Source organism: Rhizopus delemar, genomic scaffold, assembly GCF_000149305.1.
Source record: "Rhizopus delemar RA 99-880 supercont3.5 genomic scaffold, whole genome shotgun sequence".
In the NCBI taxonomy this organism is placed as follows: domain Eukaryota; kingdom Fungi; phylum Mucoromycota; class Mucoromycetes; order Mucorales; family Rhizopodaceae; genus Rhizopus; species Rhizopus delemar.
The window spans coordinates 1,518,877-1,542,624 of NW_027137831.1; the positions used below are offsets into that span (position 1 = coordinate 1,518,877).

General features: G+C 33.6%; 9 protein-coding genes across 9 annotated transcripts; 4 read left to right on the plus strand and 5 right to left on the minus strand.

The window, feature by feature from the left end:
- Positions 1–1,356: 1,356 nt before the first annotated feature.
- On the minus strand, positions 1,357–2,718 carry RO3G_07344 (uncharacterized protein; the record flags this gene model as incomplete). The annotated part of the gene is made up of 2 exons (XM_067661934.1): positions 1,357–2,373; positions 2,557–2,718. 2 exons carry the CDS (start codon positions 2,716–2,718, stop codon positions 1,357–1,359), a joined length of 1,179 nt encoding a protein of 392 aa, XP_067518035.1.
- A 1,852-nt stretch (positions 2,719–4,570) lies between these two features.
- On the minus strand, positions 4,571–5,665 carry RO3G_07345 (uncharacterized protein; the record flags this gene model as incomplete). Its single annotated transcript, XM_067661935.1, has 2 exons — positions 4,571–5,165; positions 5,223–5,665. 2 exons carry the CDS (start codon positions 5,663–5,665, stop codon positions 4,571–4,573), a joined length of 1,038 nt encoding a protein of 345 aa, XP_067518036.1.
- A 1,540-nt stretch (positions 5,666–7,205) lies between these two features.
- On the minus strand, positions 7,206–7,699 carry RO3G_07346 (uncharacterized protein; the record flags this gene model as incomplete). Its single annotated transcript, XM_067661936.1, has 2 exons — positions 7,206–7,323; positions 7,608–7,699. The coding sequence occupies 2 exons, from the start codon at positions 7,697–7,699 to the stop codon at positions 7,206–7,208; spliced, it is 210 nt and encodes a 69-aa protein (XP_067518037.1).
- A 1,522-nt stretch (positions 7,700–9,221) lies between these two features.
- RO3G_07347 (uncharacterized protein) lies at positions 9,222–10,408 on the plus strand (the record flags this gene model as incomplete). Its single annotated transcript, XM_067661937.1, has 5 exons — positions 9,222–9,332; positions 9,383–9,513; positions 9,563–9,645; positions 9,825–10,101; positions 10,156–10,408. The coding sequence occupies 5 exons, from the start codon at positions 9,222–9,224 to the stop codon at positions 10,406–10,408; spliced, it is 855 nt and encodes a 284-aa protein (XP_067518038.1).
- A 2,647-nt stretch (positions 10,409–13,055) lies between these two features.
- On the plus strand, positions 13,056–15,869 carry RO3G_07348 (uncharacterized protein; the record flags this gene model as incomplete). The annotated part of the gene is made up of 9 exons (XM_067661938.1): positions 13,056–13,087; positions 13,143–13,433; positions 13,599–13,695; positions 13,812–13,952; positions 14,006–14,107; positions 14,170–14,408; positions 14,464–14,665; positions 14,723–14,818; positions 14,889–15,869. The coding sequence occupies 9 exons, from the start codon at positions 13,056–13,058 to the stop codon at positions 15,867–15,869; spliced, it is 2,181 nt and encodes a 726-aa protein (XP_067518039.1).
- A 326-nt stretch (positions 15,870–16,195) lies between these two features.
- RO3G_07349 (uncharacterized protein) lies at positions 16,196–18,289 on the minus strand (the record flags this gene model as incomplete). The annotated part of the gene is made up of 10 exons (XM_067661939.1): positions 16,196–16,396; positions 16,449–16,697; positions 16,756–16,933; positions 16,988–17,221; positions 17,301–17,530; positions 17,581–17,682; positions 17,868–17,896; positions 18,002–18,020; positions 18,083–18,225; positions 18,265–18,289. 10 exons carry the CDS (start codon positions 18,287–18,289, stop codon positions 16,196–16,198), a joined length of 1,410 nt encoding a protein of 469 aa, XP_067518040.1.
- Positions 18,290–18,680: 391 nt separating this feature from the next.
- RO3G_07350 (ubiquitin-conjugating enzyme E2 8) lies at positions 18,681–19,491 on the minus strand (the record flags this gene model as incomplete). The annotated part of the gene is made up of 6 exons (XM_067661940.1): positions 18,681–18,808; positions 18,866–18,994; positions 19,047–19,099; positions 19,151–19,265; positions 19,313–19,392; positions 19,448–19,491. The coding sequence occupies 6 exons, from the start codon at positions 19,489–19,491 to the stop codon at positions 18,681–18,683; spliced, it is 549 nt and encodes a 182-aa protein (XP_067518041.1).
- A 348-nt stretch (positions 19,492–19,839) lies between these two features.
- On the plus strand, positions 19,840–21,404 carry RO3G_07351 (uncharacterized protein; the record flags this gene model as incomplete). Its single annotated transcript, XM_067661941.1, has 3 exons — positions 19,840–20,066; positions 20,134–20,318; positions 20,377–21,404. 3 exons carry the CDS (start codon positions 19,840–19,842, stop codon positions 21,402–21,404), a joined length of 1,440 nt encoding a protein of 479 aa, XP_067518042.1.
- Positions 21,405–22,698: 1,294 nt separating this feature from the next.
- Positions 22,699–23,485, plus strand: RO3G_07352 (uncharacterized protein; the record flags this gene model as incomplete). The annotated part of the gene is made up of 2 exons (XM_067661942.1): positions 22,699–23,323; positions 23,445–23,485. 2 exons carry the CDS (start codon positions 22,699–22,701, stop codon positions 23,483–23,485), a joined length of 666 nt encoding a protein of 221 aa, XP_067518043.1.
- Positions 23,486–23,748: the final 263 nt, after the last annotated feature.

The window sequence follows — 23,748 nt, forward strand, 5'->3', positions numbered from 1 at the left end:
GAACCGTGCGCACACAGACTTCACTTTTGAACACTTGCCTTTATTTTTAATGCCTTTCAACAAAGGGTGATGACAGTGAACATTGGATCTGTTCTATTAAGTCCTTTTTTTTTTTATCTTTCTTTTGTTTTGCATATTTCCCCTTTTAAGCTAGCTCGTCATGATTATCCAATAAAAAAAAACGCCCCCTTTGCTTCTTTTTTCTCCTTTCTATTTTTTTTTTTTCTCTTTGACGCTCAAGTGCATACGTTTCAGAAGAAAAAGAGAATATAAATATTCAAAATGTGAACTGTGGCTAGCATCAGCAATTTAAAAGTACATTTTTATTGAATGATTAAAAAAAAATGATAAACCTGGTTCACTTTTCACTTTGTGTGTATGTCTGTGCACTGCATAATAAAGAACTTGGAATACTCTGAAAAAAAAAAAGGTGGTAGTTGAAGTAGCTTGAGATGAAATGTACATATTTAAGGCAAAGAACTTGAGATTATATCAATGAATAACTAAACTACAATAAAGAAACCACCCTACCTCTTTTTGAATTCATAAAAATGGATATTTTTTCTTTTCGAATAGATACACAAGCATACTAAATTTGTATATCAGAGCTTTTGGTGCCCAAAAAGGGTACCCTTAAATAGAAAGGGGGTGCTGTATGTCTTTCCTCCAGGCTGCTTCCCTAACAGCTGCTCCTTTTTCTAATATACAACATCCACTTGCTCATTTTTAAGGAGAGCGCATACAGGGTTTTCAAAATAAATCTTTGTATCTAATCTTTTAGGTAAAATTTACAGTTGAAGGAGTCAAGAACAATCTGAATATAGACTAGGCATAAAATTGGATCAAAGAGGTACAGTTTAGGTTGTAGCATGTCTATCGATTGATATCCAATGCTTTATTTAGTCAGTCTCAACAATGGTTTCATAAATAGCCAAAGACATTCTAAACGTTTCCCAATCAAGACGTGTTTGATAAATTTGTAGACAAAAACGTATGAATCCCCTTTTGAAGCATGTACATGTTCACAACATACATTCTATCTTTTGTTTTCTAATTTATCCAATACGAATTACCTTTATGTGATCGTCATGTCTCAAAATCGTTATTGTCTTGGATATCACCAAACGATAGCAAACTTTTAAATAAATAAAAAATGCCAATGCAAATGACTGACGAGATCAAGGGGCGTTTATGTATTTTTGTGTAAATATTAAACTTTGTGATCAATAAAGTAGTCATGTCGGCTGTATTAAATGAAAACAACGTTTGGTGTTTATTCTATGTGCGCATGTACAAAATATATAAATATGATACAAGCTGCTTTTTTTTTTTTTACAAGTACAAAGCTAGCCCCATTTATTGTAGTTTATTTTGAGCCAAAAAAGCATACCAATCTTCGGTATTCATGTCATTCGGTACGCCCCAGAATGAGTTCGTTGTTATTCCTTCAGAGTTTTGAAATAGTAGAGGATCAGTAGATATATTTCTACTGGGAATAGTGCCTAGGTTAAGATAATTGGTAGCTGCTTCTGTATCTGAATTGAAGATAATGCTTTGATCACCAAAAGATGGTACATAAGGAAAGGACATATTGGAGTTGAATAACGGAAACTCTGTGTGTTGATTGAAGGCTGAGACATTTTGTACATTAGACGTTGCATCAAAGGGAATCTGCATGTTTGTATTATTGAAATTGGGCAAAGGTTGGGCTTGACTGAACATTGGATTGTGGCTGGTTGTATTAAATCCAAATTGCCTGATTGAATATAAATCATTCATATCAATCAAATGCTGCATATTGTTGTTTCCTGTTACGCTGTTTGGCATAAGGTAATTATTTTCGTTTGGAGCTTGCTGAGAAGGAAGATAGAGTTGATCCAGCCAATTATAATCCTTTGTGAATGTTGTAGATTCATGTTCTTCTTCCTTCTTTTCAGGAAGCCAATAGCTTTTTAGCGTTTGATCAGGTTCATTTGCAGCTGAAAGATTTTCCTGGTTATCTTTATTGATCAGTCCCGGTATTTTACTTTGTAGTGAATGTTCGACTTGTTGTTGGGATTTTAACTGTTCAGCGAATTCTGGATCTTCCACACATAGCTTGCTGCTCAAAATTCTTTTTCTTAAAAGGTTTTCCATCCCATCTTTTCCAGGCCAGAGTAGATTTAACTTATCGATGACAGCAAGGGCTCGAACAAGTTTCGACTTGGCTGCCTTTGCTGTTGTTTTGTCTGAGCTTCGTGTATTAAAGACGTGGATCAAAGTTGCAGTTATAGTAGAGTAAAGTGAAAATCCCCACAGGAAATCACGATAGTTCATACCGTCTGTTATTTCGATAATTCTCGCTGCTGCACTAGTACAGATAGCTAAGGAGGTCTGCGATGAAAGCTTTGTTTTAGTGTCGTCTGTGTCTTGTCTAATAAAGGGGCGATGCAATAGTATCAGTAAAGTATAATAAGAAATAGAAATGAGCCCTGTATGGATTTTAGCCATTTAGTTTAAAGTAGGTTTTCTCTTTAACAAAATACCTGGCATCGCAAGCAAAACGTCAAACTTTACACCGTCTGTACTCCACCTATCAACAGAGGAAATGTCTAATAGAGGAGGAAGAGCAGTTCTCCATTTAGATAGTTCGGTATCTAGGTATCCAACAATAGCATCACTGCCATGTTCAGCGCAATATGTTTTTCCTTGAGGGGTATATAGATTTTGTAAAACCATAGCTAGGATTCTTGACAGTCTGATCATTTGAATAAGTGGCTGATAGAAAGGTACTGTCTTTGATTTGCATTTATTTGCTGACTCTTCGTCTAAAGAAGGAAATCGAGGTAGATGCTGATCAGTTTCAGTCATTATATCCATTATTTCGTCCCAACTGGCGTCTTCTGATGGATACATCTCATCAAAATCCTAGGATGTTGTTAACACCTCGTTTATTTTGATAATCGGACCATCTTTTTTACCCCATCAAATATAGTCAACGGTTTGCCAGTCTCAGCAGAGTACCAGCAATCTTGCATGTACGCATACCACCATACTCTGCGCCTTGTTTCCTTTTCTTCTTGAGAGATATCTAACTTTTCGCTTGATCTGTGATAACCTAAATCTTGGCACTGTAATATATTTAAATTAAATATGAAGATGTCAGACAAAAGAATATACCTTCCTAACAGACTATGCTAAACGATGAATATATTTTAAGACTTTTATATTTAAATATTCAAATACTTACACTATAACTCAAAATCCAGCCTGCTGTCCATCTATCAAAATTGAAAGGCTGAAGCTCTCCAATTATAGTTGCCTGTACTACAGACAGAGTAGGTATATACCTATATTTACGATATTTTTGAAACCTAGTGTTAAGTCGCTCTGCTAAATCTCTAGGGATATTCCAGGATTCGTTATTATTCAAGCTATCCGCATCACCAAATCTTTGACATACTGCAATATACTTTAGTGCTGCGAGGTATATTGACAACAGTAGGAACGCGAAAGGAAACTGGGGTCGAATCCTGCGATATTCTTGAAGAAAGGCCGTTTTATTGATGACTGGTGTAGAAGGGTAAATATAAGCAAAGTATCTATAAAAAGCATAAAAAAGAGCATCAAGGACATAGTATGAAGTTTCTTACACTTTTAACAATCTATCGCTCAAGTCTTTATCAATGCCAGCTATTTTCCAAATCCAATCTTCTATACAGTTGATGGGCTCGTCCGGATTAATAAGTCCAGCTGCGATAGCATCCGTCACTGCATCTATATTTGTGTCTAGATCAATCGTCTCTGCTTTTCTTACATGCAAAATTTGCGAGTTTTCTCTTGTTTGCATTTGTATGCCTGCAGGATGAAAGAATCTGTTAAAAGCATCTCTAAATTTTCTTTTTTCAATAGCTGTCTGAAATGTTCTCCTAGTCGCATGCGAATTATTATTTTTTTCTTCTATTGCGTCTTTTCCGTTTCCTTCTTCCTGAAGATTTGACACATGTTTTGAAGTGTCTTCTTGTGAGTTGTTACTGTCAGTGTCAAAATTGTCTTGCTTATCATTAGCTATTTTTGCCAATAGATCTTCAATTCGTCCTAGTTTATCCGTCAAAGAGGCTATATATCTTGTATTCAATTAGTTATTCTGTAACGTTTTGTTTTACATTTATTTTTTAAAACCCTTTTGGTGGTCCTCTTTTTTTAACACTTTTCATATGTGTAACTTCAGTGATGTTGTTATATGTTGAGTCTAGTATAAACTTACTATAAATTGAAGGTGCATCCCTTTTCTGTCAATATGCAATTTCTGCAGGTTTTGGATCCTTCTATGGTTTCACATTTTGCTTTTTTTGATCTACACAGATCACTTTAACAATATTAGCCTTAATTGTTTGATCTTTTAGTAATCATACCAAGCCCTCCTGCTTTTTCTTTTTTTTGATGAATTATTTGAAATATTGCTACTAGGGACAATCTTAGCATATCTACGACTTTTATCACTAAGCGTAATTTGGTCGGGCATAAAGGAAAAAAAGAAAAGTAGTAATTGTATCAAGAATGTCTTGGAATTTATTTATAAAATTTCTATTTACAACTCAGCAACTTTAACGACTTGCTTGCCAAAGTTCTTGCCCTTTAATACATCAATGAGGGCTTCAGGAGTGCTTTCAATACCTTCGGCGATAGTTTCACGATATTTAATTTGACCGCTTTGAAGCCATTCGGTCATTTCTTTTCTGAAAGGTTCTTCCATTTCAGGGCTGTTGCTTACAATGAAACCACGCAACTCGAGACTCTTGGCCACAATTTGTATGAGATTGTGAACAGGCTCTGGTTTTTCACGGTTATATTGGGAGATCATACCACAGCAGACAATTCTAGCAAAAGTGTTTGCATTGTCGATGACATCTTCAAGCATCTTACCACCAACGTTTTCAAAATAAATATCAATACCCTTGGGACAGAGTTCTTTCAAAGCTTCAGCAGAATCTTTTGTTTTATAATTGAAAGCAGCATCAAAGCCAATTTCTTTCAAGTATTCTACCTTTTCATCAGATCCAGCAGAGCCAACGACGTATAAACCAAGGATTTTACCAATCTGGCCTACTAATTGACCAACGGCGCCAGAGGCAGCTGAAACATACAGTGTTTCACCCTTCTTGGGCTTTCCAAATTTGATTAAACTAAGTGCAATGCATATGAGTTAATTGTATTACATTTCCTTCATTGATTTTATTTACCCAACGTAAGCTGTCATACCAGGCATACCAAGGACACCAATGTAATTAGTAAGAGGAAGACCGGAAGACTTGGCTTCATTTCTGACTTCGATGTAAGAAGTGAATTGTTCAGGAATAACAGCATATTCAACGAATGGAAGCATACCGTAGACGAGATCGCCTACTTTGAACTTATCATTGCTCGACTTGAGAACCTCACCCATTGCATGACCGTTCATAGGTTGACCAAGAGGGAAAGCGGCTGAATAGGATTTCTTGCTTTCGTCTCTCATACGTCCACGCATATAGGGATCGACAGATAAGCATAAAACTTTGACCAAAACGCTGCCTTGGGGGATATCGGCATTGAGATCAATTTCTGATCTTTCGACCTTCATGTGTTCACCAGCTTCAGGGTAAGTGGTAGGGACTTTAGAGAAAATGACTTTAGTGTTTGAAACCATGATTGATTGCTTTATGAAAAGTTTGTAAAAAGTTTTTTCTTTCATGGTTTTATATATGGAGGCAGCATTGCAAGTCCGAAATGGAAAAAGAATGGATAATTGCATTATAATGCTTGTGTTACACTAAATACTCTAAAAGTATTTAATATTATAAATCGCTTAAAGCAAATCGTAAAAATATGCAGAATGATTATTAATACAATGGACTACTTATTAAATTGACTATACTTCAATATAATACATAATACTTTTCAACGCATACCCTTCTACCTTTATTCTCTCTTAGTTTCCTTTATCTCTTTATAAATCACTACTCTCATTGCTCACTGATTTCTAAAAAAACGAAGCATTTGTATTTTTTGGGAAGATTACTTGGGTGAAATATTAATCCGTAAACATCACAGCTTTTGGAGTCCGATATGTTTTACTTTTATAAGTGTGCATTTACAATCCCTATAAACCTTCAAACATAATAAAGGTCTATTCTTTAGGTAACTATCAAAGCGGTTCAACATAATCCGTTTTGGTACTGTTAATTTCAAATACAAGCTATTTAAAGAATCAATCGGGCTTACAGAGCGAATGAAATAGATTAATTCATGTCGGTGAATTTATGTAAAAACAGTCAACGTGTATTGAAAGAGACGCGGAATCAAATTATATACTGCAGTACCTATTTTGGATTTACAAAGAATGAACACTAAAATGCGAAACATACACATAATAATACCAGGCAAACATCATGAATCTTAATATACAACAGTTTTTCATGAGTTTATTATCAGAAAACCCAAGAAACTTTGGTGTAATATGATATGATTTGCTCATTTTTGAATCAAGTTTGATGCAGTACAAATCCATGCCCATAGAAATAATTGATATGACCAATTGCTCGAGAACTATTACACTAGTATCATTTTGGCTACAAAATTAACAAGCGTTTCATGTAAAGTATACTTTTTAGCGGCAAAAAGTTGTACCGGGAACTTGCTCAATAGTCAGCATTCGCTATAAGTGTTCATGGAAATTATTTGACAATAAACCTTAAGTTCATCAGCATGCCGTGCGGACTTTTTCTTCAATAGAGGTTGCACATGTACAGAGCATTGACGTGGCATACCGTATTTGGAATTTTTATTTGGGTTTAATATAACTGTTGTTACGTAATAACCTTCAATTGAACCCATGACTGCCTATCCAAAAGATGTTGTCGCTCAAATCATTTTTAGCTTTTCAGTAGATCCAAATGGAAATCTCGTAGCTTGTTCATTGAATAGTACTGCTTCCGTCTTTATTCTACTACCAGTTAGTACATGTTGTTTTAGGTTACTTTTATATACGGTTAACATTACTAGAGTCTATGTAGATAGCATTCAGATAGTAAGATATGTTTTTGTATGCTATTTAATGTGATGGCATTGCCATAATAATCTAGAGAGAAAAAGTACTAAAGCTGCATCGGATCCTTTCCTAAAAAATGTAAAGCTCTTTTAAGAGGGCTTGTATATGATACGTATTACTCCTTCTCTAGGCAGGCTGTCTAGTATATATAGTTAACAGCCACAGAGGCAATAATAGCAACCGTGCATGGAAGGGATGCAAATTTTGTGCTGAATTTCTCATTTTGATAAAATCTTTGAATATGTTCGTATTTCATGCTAAAAAATAGTATTTTGAGTAAATACTTCTTTTTTGTTCTAAACTTTCTTTTGGAAATATTAGCTACTAAAGATACTGCAATGTTGAACAGATAATACTAGCGTATCATTAAATGAATTTAAATCTTCAACCTTAAAAAGGTGGTATATATAATTTTTTCATGAAATGAATACCATGGCTCAACAAAAGAATACTTGCGACAGATTTCACACGCAAAAGTTGGTTGCTTTTCTACATCTCATAATATAGTTGCGTAATTATAGTTAGTAATAAGGTATATAACCCTTTATAACCGTACATTCTAATTACTTCATCAGCCTTGTAGATGATTCTTTCATCTGTTATCATATTCACTGTTTTTAAAGTGTGAGACATTGTTTCCAAACAAAATTTTCTACCATAGAAATCAATTTTGCTGGCCTCAAATTCGTTCGATAATAATGATAGAACAGCCTTCAAAAAAGTAGACAAAAAAAGATTATTGAATATAGTTTTTCCGTCATGAATACACTAATGTGTGTTATGGAAAACGTAACTATCACAAAATTTTCCAAATTAGTCCTAAGTTCATCACAAGCTTTATGGAGTAACCTTACATTGTTTTAAACAGGTATTCTAAAAATATTAAAGTACCCTCATCTTTATAACTAGCTTCAGGTTTTTGGTCAATTGATTTTTCTATATTGCTTTTGGCCATCCTAGAAGAGTTTAATGTTACGATTAAGCTTATAATGACTTTCTTTCATCTACTTCTAGTGTGACCAAAATAGTACCTCTATAACTGATTATGATGGTTTAATATAGTTATTGGTTATAAAGGCGCATTCTTCACCAAGTATAAGCTCAAATTGTCTTTATTCATAATAATAACTAAAAAGGAAGAGAAATACATTTTTATAAGAATCAAACTTGACAACCTAATGATAACTACTAAAATAGCTTACACTTGAACAGCCTTCATTGTATAACTAACAACTTTAATACTTGATCGTATATGCTTTCCTCATGCTCTCTTCATAAGTCACTGATACAATGATATACTGATTGATTCATCAAAAACTTCACGAATAGCAGATAACTTAACCTGGCTGCAATCAATCATCATCCTTTTAGCTGAAAAGTTACTAGCAATGGCATCTTTTATAGCCCACTGTAAGCTTCATAAAGACACTAATTAGCGCGTTGATCAACTACGCTTTGTTATCAAAACAAAATGAAAGCTCATAATTAAACTGAATAGTAACTACTTTTTCATAATAAGGGGCTTGTTCACGATAAGTGTAGTTAGTGTCATTAATGCTGTAATTGTTTGTTCTACTGGGCGACATCGTTATTAAATAGACAGAAGAGAAGTACAAGCTAACTTTGAAGAGGGAAAGAAACGAGCTTCTGGAACTTGTTTTTTAAATTCAGTTTCATTCTGAGGGAAACTAAGAGCGTACTAATATCCATTCTGTGACGTAATCATATAAGACCTTTAACCGTTGCAGCAATGAAAATGACAGTTTCTTTAATGTAACATTTCATATGAGTACATTGCTATTTCCCTACCTGAATATATATGTACATAAGCTATTATATTATTGATATATTAGACTAAAGAAAGCTATGTTTGTTATGATTTTATGTGAAAGACGCGTTAAATAGGTGCAAACATTTAGTCATGATAAATGCCATAATCAAAGGACCTATAAAAAAAGGAATTTATAGCCATATTTTATACTTTAATGAACAACAAGAAAACAGGGAACAGAGCATATATGAAATTACTGCTTGATTTGGCAACAAATGTAGCAACACGAAAAAAAAGGTACTGGACTCTTAAAAGTCACATTCATTCTCCCTTTTCTTTTAATTCACTCATTTACACGCTTTCTTTTTTTTTATATACCTTACAATGAGTGATCCTAACCAATTTGAACTTAATGATCTACCCTCGGATGGTATTACCAACATCTGCTTTAGTCCAGATAATTCAAAGAATTTGCTTGTTTCTTCTTGGGATAGTGTAATTGCAAAAATAGATTTGGTTCATATTTGTTTTTAACTTTTTTTTAGACATTACGATTATATAATACAACTGCCAACCAGTTGATTTGCAAGAGTGAAGGTGAATCAGCTCTATTAGACTGTTGTTTTGGACAAAATTCAGTTGCTTTTAGTGGCAGCGTAGAGAAGAAAGTCAAAATGTAAAGTAATAAATTCTAAAAAGTTGTTCACTAAACAATATTTTTTTAGGCATGACTTGAATACAGGATCAGAGACTGTTCTTGGTGAGCATGAAAAGGGTGTTCGTTGTGTCGAGTGGAGTTCAGAGACAAGTAAAAAAATACAAAATTTTCTTTCAAATTATTGACATTTTCCCCCTTTGTAGGCAGTTTGTATAGTGGATCATGGGATGCGACAATACAAGTATGGGATCCTAGAAGCCAATCAAGTCAGCAAACTGTAAATTTACCTGATAAGGTGTTCAGTATGGATTTATTAAACAATAAATTAGCCGTAGCAATGGCAGGAAGACGTATTCATATTTATGATGTTCGAAACATGAGTCAACCTTGGCAAGTGCGAGACACTACCTTAAAATACATGCTAAAATGTATTCGATTGATGCCCAATGCTGAAGGTTTTGCATGCTCATCAGTTGAAGGTCGTGTCGCTTTGGAATTCTTTGAATCATCACGTGAAGATAAGAAATACGCATTCAAATCGCATAGACAAGTCATTTATGATAATGAAGTAGTTTATCCTGTCAATGCCCTTGCGTTCCATCCTACGTAGGTATCATATTCTTGTAGATTTAGAAATGCTAACATTTTCATATATAAAAGATACGGTACATTTGCATCTGGTGGGTCTGATTGCTTTGTCAATATCTGGGATGGTGTTAATAGAAAACGCGTCAAACAATACCCTGGTTATCCGGAAGAGATTGCTAGTTTAGCTTTTAGTCCTGATGGTTCTATGCTAGCCATTGCAAGCAGCTATACATTTGATGAAGGTGAGCGTGATCGTGAATCTGATACCATTTTTATAAGACACTTGCAAGATAGTGAGGTTCGACCTCGCACTATCAACCAATAAAGAGTCACATTACTCCCGGCTTTTTCAAAATGGTTCGCTCATTGAAAATAAATATTCATCCAAGTTATTGAAATTGATTCAATCACTTTTTTAAACCATGGCTTTTGAGAGCTCTGTAAGTTTAAGAAAGAAAATAACCATGTACCGTGGAGTATGATAGCATATCTAGGTCTAAAAAATAAAAGCTTTTAATAACCATCAATCTTCTTTCTACAATCTTTGAGAACCAAAACAGTGTAAGATTTATGATGGACATCAGTGTATTTATACTTATCCACAAGGCAAAAATAATTGCCCAACAAACTCTAGCTCCTTATTTCATTTTTTCTCGCTTCCAAAAAGCCTTTTGATTACTACAGCGATGTGTATAAATCAATAAAAGAATACTTGAGAACGACTGTAGGCTTTCGCAATATTAGCTGCTTTGACATCCGCCCTACTAAAACATCTTGTTGGTACCTAATTCAATTTTAACAATAGCATTAAAAAGGCTACCTAAAGATGGTTTCAATTATAATGATCCTGGTTTAAGGACGCGTCTGCCAATAGTGATGCTCAACACAGTCTTTTGCCCATCTCTAACGAGGATACCCTTATGTAAAGCTTGTTATCTTTGCACTACCATGAGAAAAATCTCCTTAAATATAAAAAATACTAGTGGAAGACAGTTTGAGGTGATGTTTCGATTTTTTAGATAGATCTATAGCTAATTTTGATGTGCATGAGAATGCTATCCCCTTTAAACCTTTACAAACTATACTTTATTTGGAAGCTTGAGATACACATGTTTCAACGTCCTGTAAAAAACCCCTTTCTAGTTTGCCGTCATTGCCGCAAGTCCAGTTATACTAAGAGATTAATTTACTTTTCCCCTCTTAATATATAAGTTTACGTGATATTGCAAATTTAGAAAATTACCTCATGTGTTTTTGCATAAAGCAATAATAGGTACCTTTTACTACTTACTTGCATTTTTGCAAATTTTTATAGGCTTTAAACATTTTGTTATATTGTTTAAAGATGGAATATTATTTGAGGTCAAAATTGCATCAAAAGGTTATAAAAAGTTGACCCAAAGAAAAAAGAAAATACATAAAAAATAGAAAGGGGGAAGTCCCACAGTAGTCTTCTCGTACTACCAACTAAAAATACTCTCTCTACTTATTACTTTCTAGTATTTTATGGTTTTTAGATGGTGATAAGTATCAGCAAGCATGATTGAAGTTGAATGACGCGTCTCTTTTTGTTACACGAAGGTACAATACTCAATATATGTGAAGTTATCCAATAAACATTTTGATAATATAAGATGTAAACTTTTCATTATACGCTTTCAATGTCGATCTTAAGCTTACTTGAATTCTTACCTATGGGTATCATCCCATTGTTGGGCAACTTGGCATTTTTTCTAAAAAGAACACAAGAGTATACCAGTACAATCTATCATATTCAAGTAACAATAGGTATGATATCTCTCCCTCTACTACTGTCACCATGCTTACTTTAAAGTGGTATATAGTGACCTGACAGATTCAAAAATGACTATCTCATTTCCTTTTTAAGGTATCAGCAACTGTTGTTGACAGACATTGTAATACTCCAAAGGATAAAAATCAACTTTTTTGCATTTTATTTAATGCATTACTTCTTGCTGTATGAGCAAGTTAACATACAACATGCGAAGGAGTTTAACATAAACATATACCAAAGATCTACTCTTAAGCACACAGGATTTGGTGAATTTACCGCTTAAGAATCACATTATGGTGATGATGATGTGATATTTTTCCTTTTTCATAACAGAGTATGAGAAAACTGAATTTATTGCGATTTTTACTTGATACTAAAAAAAATCCTGCGAAAGAAAAGCAAAGGGAAATAAATTCAGCCTGAAAAAGTAAAAATAAGAGTCATTACAAGAAAATTTCGGGTTCAAGGGTGTTGATAAACTTGAAGTCTACAATATGCACTTAAACAATCATGAAAAATATAGGTTAATCATAGTTCAGTGGAAGATGTGTTATTAGCTTATGCTTTTTTCTCCTTCCCAATAGTAAGATATACTTGGTGCTTTGAACTTACTCAATAAAATGGTTAGTTTACACATATCAAGCTTAGTAGGCGAACATCTCAGTAAGCCTTGTGGCCTTCAACACTAAAAGTAGACGGGCTATTAACTCCTTTTTCTTTGATGTTTAGTTTTAAAACCACAGTAGCACAATTTGTAACAATAAATGAAATTGCATATATATATCTCCTTTATTTTATAAATGACTCATATTGCTTGAATTAATATTTCAATTCATAATTGTTTAAAGTATCAAGAAAGATCATAGAAGCTAATTTTGAAATTTTTAATGACGAAATAAAAGGAAATACATTCATTAATTATGCAAGCAAACACTCATTAACAGAAAAATCTTTAAATAATTCCTTAAATGTGCTTTATAAGGGATCTTTATAGGCAATATTAATGAGCGAAACTAATTGAAAAGCGAAAGCAAAACTACTTTTCAAGAAGGTAAATGAATCAATTTCACCAGTCTGAATAAAAAATTATTTTTTAATGTGCGAACTATTTTTTTTTAAAAAAAAACCAGCGTGTTTTTTGTCGCGTAAGTGCAAAGTTTTTTTTTTCCTCTTTGTAATGAGTTCCAACAAAAAACAAGCCAAACTAAAGTAAAATTGCTCTTGTTTGTCAAGCATGACACCTGTTTACATGACATTTTATTAGCGCCTTTTTTGGGGGTGATAAAGTAAAGAAGCAGCAAAAGCTCAAATCAGTTGATCCTGATGCAGAGGATGCAACAATCAATCGAAAGCGAAAAAGAATTACTATATCAGAAAGCGAGGAATCTGAAAATGATATGGATATAAAAAAGACAAAGGTCGAAGATGGCAATATTATAATATCTGAAGCCTTGGATGCGGACGAACAATTTGATAAAGAGATTGAGGAAGCTGCTGCTGAAGAAAAGGAAGAAAAACAAGAGGAAAAAGAGATCAAAGCAGCTATAAAAATGATGTAATCATTTCATTCATTTGTAGTAGAGAAGAAGAGAAATAACGTATTTTTATAGTGCAACCACAGATACACTAAAAAAAACAGATCTCAATGTACAAAAGGGCTCACCGTATGTTAAATATCAATGTTTATGTCTATATTGATCATTGATAAATTGTTCAATAGTATCCCTTATGCAGTTTTGTGTAAAACATTTGAAAAATGTGAAAATACTACAAAAAGGTTGGAAATTACAGAATATCTAGTTACTTTATTTGGTAAAGTAATAGAAATGAATCCAGATGGCTTATTAGAAATATTGTACATGTGTATCAACAAGGTAGTATACGCTCGCATCTGTATTTGAGCAAGTGAATCAACTGTATTTTTTTTTCTTAGCTTTGTCCTGACTACGAAGGACTTGAACTCGGTATTGGAGAGTCATTATTGATTAAAGCTATTGCGGAATCTACAGGAAGAAGCATAAAACAAATTAAGACAGAATATGCCAAAATTGGTGATCTTGGTACTATTGCTAAGGTAATTTTTGAACACATTTATTTCGCACACTACTTGACTTTTTTTTTGCTTAGGAAAGTAAAGGATCTCAAAGTACGCTGTTTAAACCAAAACCTCTTACTGTACCACATGTATTTCGTGTACTTAAAGAAGTAGCCAACATTACTGGGAACTCGGTAAGCCTTTCTTATTGTTTGCTTTTAACAAAACATATACTGATTTATGTTTATCTAACTAGGCTCAAAGCAAAAAGATTGATAAAATCAAAGGATTATTAGTTGCTTGCCAAGAAAACGAGGCAAAATATATTATTCGACAATTGGAAGGCAAGTTGAGAATTGGTTTAGCTGAACAAACTGTTCTTTCTGCTTTAGCACAATCTGTTATGTTGAGCAAACTGAATTCTTCTAAAGTTTCAACAACAAAGAAAGAAGAATTATTGGCTTCTGCTGTAGAAACTGTGAAATACGTATACAAGTAAACTCAGAAAAGACGAATTGATTAATATACATGTATATTTATCTATCTATAGTCAGTTACCATGCTATGATGATATTGTGCCCGCTTTATTGAAATACCCTATTGAAGAACTGATTGATCACTGTTCTATGCATCCTGGTGTACCATTAAAGCCTATGCTGGCCCATCCAACAAAGAGTTTGACAGAAGTATTAGATAGATTTGAAGGTCAAACATTTACTTGTGAATTTAAATATGATGGGGAACGTGCACAGGTAAAGATTAGATGATTTGATAAAGTTAAACAGGTTTTTCTTAAAAAACAATAATAGATTCATAAGCTTGCTGACGGAAGTATTCATGTATACAGTCGAAACTCAGAAAATATGTCCATTCGATATCCAGATATTATGAATGCTATACAGAAAGTAAAAAAAGAAAAGAAAAATAGCAAAAGAAATGTGAGAGAGGAAGCGTCTTACCCTCTTTTTTATGTAGTGGCTGAAGCCGACAACGGAAACATTTATATTAGATTGTGAGGCAGTTGCTTGGGATAAAGAAGCTAAAAAGATTTTGCCGTTTCAAGTATTAAGTACGCGTAAACGTAAGGATGTGAAAGAAGAAGAGATCAAGGTGCGTGTAGCTGTATTTGCATTTGATTGCTTATATTTAAATGGAAAAGTAAGTCAGATTCTTTTGCATAACAGACTCTTTTTTGTAACGTTATTTTTCAAGTCTTTATTACAAGAGTCTTTAGAAATCCGTCGTCAAAAATTACAAGAAGCATTTACAGAAACTGAGCATGAATTTTACTTTGCAAAACACATGGATTCTAATAACATTGAAGATATCCAAACCTTTTTGGATGTTTCTGTCGGTAACAATTGTGAAGGGTTGATGGTCAAGTCATTTAGTAGTAAAGAAGCCACCTATGAGCCTTCAAAAAGATCACGCAATTGGCTTAAGGTCAAGAAGGACTATCTGAATGGCGTAGGCGATTCAATGGATCTAGTTGTGATTGGTGCTTATTATGGCCGTGGTAAACGTACATCTGTATATGGTGCCTTTTTGTTGGCTTGCTATGATCCTGAAACAGAAGAATACCAGACGATTTGTAAATTGGGTACTGGTTTCTCTGACGAAAATTTGCAGCTCTTTTATAATACACTCAAAGATCATGTGATAAATGATCCTAAGAGATTCTATTGTCTTGGTGACAATCCACCTAAGCCAGACATTTGGTTTGATCCTGTTCAAGTGTGGGAAGTCAAGTGTGCTGATCTGAGTCTTAGCCCGACTTACATGGCAGGTATTGGTAAAGTAGATGAAACAAAGGGTATTTCACTTCGTTTTCCACGATTTATTCGTGTCAGAGATGATAAACAACCTGAAGATGCAACAAGTAGTGAACAAGTCTCTGAGTTTTACTTTAATCAAGCACAAAATGGCAACGGTAAACAAGAAAGCATGGATTATTAAATCACATTCATATTATTACTCTCTTTTTTTATTACAAATACACAAAGAATATTATTTTATATATAAGAGTTTTATTCCTTTTTCTTTGCAGCGGCAGTAGCAGCGGCAGTAGCAGCGGCAGTTGTTAACCCCTGACTTGAGAAGTGATGATGTTTTAATAATTTATAACCCGCTAAACTTGTTAATATCACAGCACCAGCTATTAAGGATATGGTCAAATAATGTGTTGAAATCCATGATTGCTCGGTTTTATCTTTATGTGCACCAGGAGTTGCGATTGTTCTAATAACATATTTAATAATCTAGTTTTTGCCTTATGATTAAACTTACGGATTCATGGCAACTCCAGTCAAGATGTGGTAGAGATCTGCCATTTGATTTTCTTTCACAGACACACTGAGAGGTACAGCTAAACCGAGGCTTCTACAATAAATATCAGGTTGAACTTCATGGCGCTGCGTGACTAAGTCTAATTCACATTTGGTCGCTACCAAAACAGTAGGAATATGGTCAATCTTATATTTCTCCTATTAAATTATGTATCAGCTTGTTTTCATTCTATCTCATTTATCTCCTTACGCGTAAAGCCGCCACAAAGCCAAATGAATTGGCATCACTTGTATCATAAACAAAGCATAATAGGTCGCATTGATCCAATTTCTTCTTGTTAGAAAGTATTTCTGATACTTGATTCGGTTCTACTTCTTGCATCACTAAATATTTCTCAGCTCCTTTCATTTCAACTGAGTTAACCACTTGAAATGGCTCTGTTGTAGGTGTGTATTTCTCTGAGAAAGGTTTATGAACAAAAGCCTTTAAAAGTGATGTCTACAACAAGTTTCGTAAATTACTGTTTTTATTTTTTTTTTTTATTTTGTGTACTTACCTTTCCTGATCCAGGGGCACCAAACACATAACAAGAAAACACATTTCGTTGAATTTTACCCTTTTTACGATCCACTCGTTTAGGTTTTGTGACTTTAAGAGCTGTACGTGTATCTCCTTCAAAACCAAGGTAAGCCAAGTATTTCAATGTTGTCTTATAGTCCAATAAAGTTGTCATGCTAGCAAAAAGAGTTTTGAGTCATCGAATACAAATATTTATGCTTTATGGTTACCTCCATTGTGCTAACCATCCCTGCAGTGTAACCGAGCCTGTTTCAGTGGTGATGGTTGTATGAGGAAATCCTGTATTTGCCCAGGGGTTTCCAGGAGAAGTACTAAACAGCGAATCTAATTCGAGTCTATTTAATGCACCATCCTTGTCTTTATCAAATATTTGAAATAATTCTGTAAAGAACTGGTATCCAAGAGGACTTAATTCTACTGAACACTCTAGTGGTACCTCCAAACTATTGAATGAAATGTAGAGTGTAAATTTTCCAGTGATATTCGTTTTTTTTTTCTTCGTTTTTTTTTTGTTTACATTACAAAGGTAATAGGAAATCTTCGCGTAAATCAAGATCATCTCCGTATCCAAATTTACGTAAAACAGTCCAAGTTGTCTCCAATCTTCCACGTTGAATAAAGAGGGAATGTAAAAAGATAAATCCTGCTTCTGTTAAACCAGTCACACCCACTCCACTAGGCTCATGCTCTCTTACAACCTCTTTCACACCATCTAATTCTTGAGGTTGTAAAGGCGCATTAAAACATTTTCTCTATAAACTATTTGAGTCTTTGTCATTCTAGTTCTCTCTTTTGTAAATACCTGAAATTCATTTAATTCATTATCGTTAAGTATATTATCTTTGTCTGTATCGCATAGTTTAAATATACGTTTCAAAGCTTCTACGCATTGTGGTTTAAGAACCTATATATAAAGTCAGTAAAAAGAATTTGTATAGATAGTGGCCTTCTATTGTGTATTTTACATGTTCTCTTGAATCATATAATGGAGCTGTTGGATGAAGTACTGCTTTTTGTGCAAAATAAAATACTTCTGAAACATTCAATAGCTGTTTAGCTGAACATTCTACACAAGTCTCTACCTCCTACAGAAATTGTGTTGTTAATTTGCGTAAACCCTAAAATAAAAAGTAATGGTACCTTGAATTCATTCATAATGGGTATCACTTCATCTTCAAGACCTTGATTTGCCACGTCATTTCCACGTAAATCAATCTTATTACCCACCAAAACAACAGGCACCTATAAAGAAAGAATTAACAGCTTGTTTTCTCTTTTTTGTTGTTGTTGTAGTATTTGATTACATTGACACCTAAGGATCGAATATAGGGTAGCCAATAAAGAGAGAGCCGGTTGAACGTATTTGAGTCATCAATGGCATAAACAATACAAATCACATGAGCTTTTCTTATTTCTGCTTCTGTTTGTTCACGGTCTTCAGGACGAGCTATGAAAAAAGTGAGAAAATTCAACTTTTCTATCTTACTTTTGTGTTTACCAGAAGAGTCCATAATATGCATAGTGACATTTTCCGGGGTGACTTCTGGAGGAATGGTAACTTCGGGTATAAGATGTTGAACCTGTAGCAAAGTATATTAGCTTTCATTATATTATAAATTACTGTCTAAAATATACATTTGGTATAAAAGTTTCTTTTATCAAAGAAGCAATAAGTGTACTTTTACCAACCCCCTCTAAGAATGCATGTTTATTTTACTTGTTGTGTAAACTCTCTATTTTTATTTACCATCACCAACAAGAAGAATACGAACGTCTCTTCTCATTGTTGTTTTTATTAGAAAAGAAAAAAAAAAGTAAACGCGGTTTGATAACCCGAAATAACAAAAAAAAAAGGGCAAAAATAGTTAAATAGTGATTAAAAATGAATGTGAGTGTGACTTTTTATAATTCCATGCCAGCTGCTTCATCTTCTGAAGAATCAAAGTTAACAGAACTCATATCTTCATCATCTGAACTTTCTTCGGCTGCAGCATCTGCTGCTTCTTTAGTGGCATATCTTGAGACGTAGTCTAATGCAAGTGGGATTATTACTATTATGCATCCTTTTCACGCACTTTCATTTATACCTTTCACTTTTAATTCATATTTAGTGGGCTCTCTCATTAACAAAGCAGCAGCTTCACCATTTAAAGGGTCTGTTGGGTTAGGATATCGAAGCAGTTGAGGAAGAAATACTTCAAATATATTAATCATGTCTAATAAATAGTGAATATCATCAACCTTTTTGCCTGTGAATTCACATCTTACCAAACATTGGGCTCCAAGTTTGATTAATGACATCTAAGCAGACTGAGCCACTCCTAAAGTGAAGTTTTATTATGTGCACACTCTATAGCTTTTTTCTATTTTACACTTCATCAATATTGGGATGGAATATTCTATTCATGAAACCAATACTTGGTGATTTATAAGGATATTGATCAGGTAGTTCTACGTGTATTTTCCATACTCCTCCAGTAAAGGGCGCTATATGTATTATTAGCTACAGATTATATATTATATAAAATACATACTATCACTTGGTCCCTGGAAGCGAACATAGAATTCTTGCATGTTGTCGTTCACTAATGTCACTTCATAATCACTCATTAAACTTAAATGTAAATTAATTTTAATGTACAAAAATAGATGCTTAATAAAATACAAACAGTTTCATAACATCAGTTTCGATTCTTCTTCTTGGTGTAGACATGGTTATATATTATTGAAAAAAAAAAAAAAAAAAAAAAGTGCTGCGTTTGTTTGTATATAAATGTAAATTTCAAAGATTGCTTGTGATTGGTTAATGATTTTTATATTTGTTTTTTGCATTTATCAATAAAATCGCATCATTTTTAATTATACCATCTTAGCATAAAGTTAAAGCAAATAATAACATCCAAAAGATTTTTAATTCTTTAAAATACACGCGTCTTTAGTATAGGTTCTTAAAACGTTGCTTGATTGCACTAAAGCTCATTCTTTGATTAAGAGTCACGTGCCTTTTTGTATTTTTATCAAGTGATTTACACCTTTTTTCTTTTTTCTTTTAATTTCCCTAATGACTATACCAACTAAATCCATTCGATTCAATTCCTCAGTAGCAGCAGCAAACAAAAGCGATATTTGGGATAATACAGAAGAACGACAAAAGATTAGAAGGTTTTGGATTCAATTGAGTGAAGAAGAAAGGAGATCACTTGTAAAAGTAGAAAAAGAAACCGTTTTACGTAGAATGAAGGAACAACAAAAGCATACATGTAACTGTTCTGTATGCGGTAAAAAGAGGTAATAAAAAAAAAACCTTTGCTTCTTTTCCTTTCTCTCTCTTTTTTCTGACATTTTACTTTAAAAGTTCCGTGATTGAAGAAGAATTAGAGGTACTTTATGATGCTTATTATGAAGAACTAGAAAAATATGCTTATCGTCAACAACAACAAAGGGGAAACGAAGAAGTCAGTGATAGTACTTCGGATGAGGAAGAAGAAGAAGAGGAAGCAGAAGTTAGTATAAAACTAAAAAATACACTCACAGTTAAAGGTAAAAAAGAGGCATACATATACATAACGTGTCTTTAAACTTGCAATTTTATAAAAAGGCAATGTGATAACTTTAGCGGATGATTTAATGAGAAATGATGGCAAAAAATTCTTAAAAATGATGGAAAAAATCACAGATCAAAAATTGAAAAGAGAACAGGAGCTACAAAGCGATGATGAAGATGACGTATATGACGAAGAAGAAGGAGAGGAAAACGATACTGAAGAATACGATGAATACGAAGAAGAAGATGACGAATACGATGACGCAATAAATACAGAAGAGCAAAAGATTGAACAAGGAAAGAAAATGTTTCAAGTCTTTGCTGCACGTATGTTTGAACAGCGCGTTATGCAAGCTTACAGAGAAAAAGTGGCTCAGGATAGGCAGCGACGGTTGATTGAGGAATTAGAAGAAGAAGATCGATTACGACAAGAAAGAGAGCTAAAAAAGCTACGTGAAAGAGAAAAGAAAAAGGAGACTAAGCGTCTGGAAAAGCTAAAACAAGAACAAGAAAAATTAAAAATGGAAGAAAAAAAGAAACAAGAAGAAGAAGAAAAACAGCGTAAATTAAAAGAAATTCAAGAACAAGAGAGAAAACGTCGGGAAGAAGAAAAGAGACAGAAAGAAACAGAAAGACAAAAGAAAGAAGCAGAACGGCAACGAAAAGAAGATGAAAAAAAGAAAAGGGAACAAGAAGAATTAGAAAAGAAAAAAAAGGAAATGAAGGAAAAAAGAAAAAAGCAAGAAGAAATAAAGAGAAAAGAAGAAGAAAAAAGCAAAAGAGATGAAGAATTACGACAGAAAGCAAAAGAATTGGTGAACAAACAAGAGTTAGAGAAGAAAATAAAAAAAAACAAAGGATTAGAACAAAAGTCTATCAGCACAGAATTACTAAATCCATCTATTACCTCAACCAGTATTGAAAGACCACGCAAAGATTCAGTCCCTGGTCCTATTGGCGGTCCTGTTGCAAAAGAACAATTGGCAATGACAAATTCTTATCAACCATCCTATAATGAACACTCTTTCTTTACTAATTATCTGTTTGGACAGTCTTCTTCAGCAGAAGGTAAATTGGTTTGATGGAGATATTAAACTTATTAACGAGTATTTATACTACACAGAAGATTATTGTAAAAGTAAAAGACGTATTTCATATGGAAATGTTCATCAGAACTGGACAAATGGTTGGACAGTGTTATCTGATACAGTACATGAGAAATTATTTGGAGATGTGATTGTAAGAAATGGGGATTAATTGAATTATTATTCATAATTAACATGTCACTATGTAGGCTGATAGAAGCATAATGATTTTATCAAGGGCAAAAGAAGCTTACTTAAGATTGAATGAGATTGCAGAGTCTAAATATAGAATAACGCCTAACTATCACTCACTTACACATATACAAGGAATGATGAATAGCATGTATTCTGAACATGTTGCAATTGATACCTTTGAATTATATGAGACATTAAATAACTCAAAATCTAGCGAATTTGAATGTGTTTATAACCAGCAAGGTTATCTTGTTCGCCTAATGAATATCAGACCAAGATCATCTTCTATACCTGCACATATCCCCACATCATCCATCAATTATACATTTAATAACAACAATCCAAATGGATTAATCTAAATACGAAGAAATCATCCAAATAAGCAAACTACAAACAAATTAAAAGTAGCTGCATGAATAAATAATTATTTAATTTTATTGGATAATAGCCATTGAGAATAAAAATAAAATGCAATGGTATACAAATCATATCCAAAATAGAATTTGCTTTGTTCCTGATTATTAGACTTTTCTTTGCTTACTTTCCTTTTTCTCTTTATGGCAAGATTGTAAAAATAAGGGGAGGAGAGAAAAAAGTAAATTACTATAGCAAGTGTCCCTTAGAAGTTACATCTTTTTATACCAAACTTGATCGTTAACTTAAATATTTTGGTTGAAACTAAAGCAATATAATAATGTACTTGTTTTCTTCTATGCACTTGTCTACTTTGCCTATTTAATTTCTTCAGAGCTGGACATACAAAGCTGTTTGGTAATATTTGCAAATTGTATGCGAACGAGGGTTTTAAAATAACCAATCAGATTTGAAAACGCTGATTTGTTATCAATAGTTTAATCCGCATTATCATTTTTTTCTACTTTGTGCATATATGTTGAAATCCTTGACGAAATTATTTAAGAAAGAACTATATCAGCGATCGCTTACCCAGCAACGTTTTGTATACAGCTCTGCTGTGTTTTGTGCAGGGGGGTTTGTTTGGTATGGATCTGAAGATCATCCCAAACTTATTGTTTCTGCAGCCCAAAGAATTGGACTTGCCACTAAAATTGGCATCCATGTTGCCATTGATTACAAGATGACTCAATCAAAAGCATATACATCAGATCAAGATCTTGAAGAAGCAAAGAGTCAGTGTCATTTACGTTCTGCTAAAAGAATACTAGATGGACTTCAGAAATTGGGAGGAATATATGTTAAGTTGGGCCAGCATGTGTCAACCATGTCTTACATTTTGCCTGTTGAGTGGACTTCCACACTTGCTGTACTTCAAGATCGTTGCGATCCCAGTTCTGAAAAAGATTTAAAAGCCATGTTTTTAAATGATAATCACCAGCCTTTGGAGGAGTTGTTTGATGAATTCGATTGGCAGCCGCTTGGTGTTGCTTCGCTTGCTCAGGTGCATAAAGCACGCATAGGCGAACAGTGGGTAGCCGTCAAGTTCCAGCATCCTCGTCTAGATGAATTTTATCAAATCGATTTACAGACAGTATCATTCATTGTTCGTTCTATTAAAAGAATGTTTCCTGATTTTGGTTTTGAATGGATCATGCAAGAGATGGAGGAATCGTTACCTCAGGAGCTAGACTTTGTAAATGAAGCTTCTAATGCCCAGAAAGTTGTAAATAATTTTGAAAATTGCTCAACGGCTTTAGTCATTCCAAAAGTTCTGTGGGCGAAAAGGCGTATTTTATGTATGGAATGTAAGTGCAAGTGTGTATAAAAAATAATGAATGTTGCTATTAAAACGTGAAAAAAAAAAGTTATTGAAGGAGCTCGTGTGGATGACTTGGAATATTTTAAACAACATCACATCAATTCTAGTCAAGTATCGACAGAAATTACAAATGTATTCTCAAAGATGATGTTTATCGATGGGTAATATGAAAAGAAGGCTTATTTAAAAAAGACCACTTACATTTTTCATTATATTTAAGCTTTGTTCATTGTGATCCTCGTAAGTAAATGGAATAACATGATGTGATTCTCTTTTTTTGTAACCTAGACTTGGCTAGATCCGGGAAATATTCTTATCCGGCCAGCTAAAAAGACTAAAGCTCACCCATATAATTTTGATGTTGTCTTACTTGATCATGGAATCTACCGAGCACTTCCTGATCAACTCCGT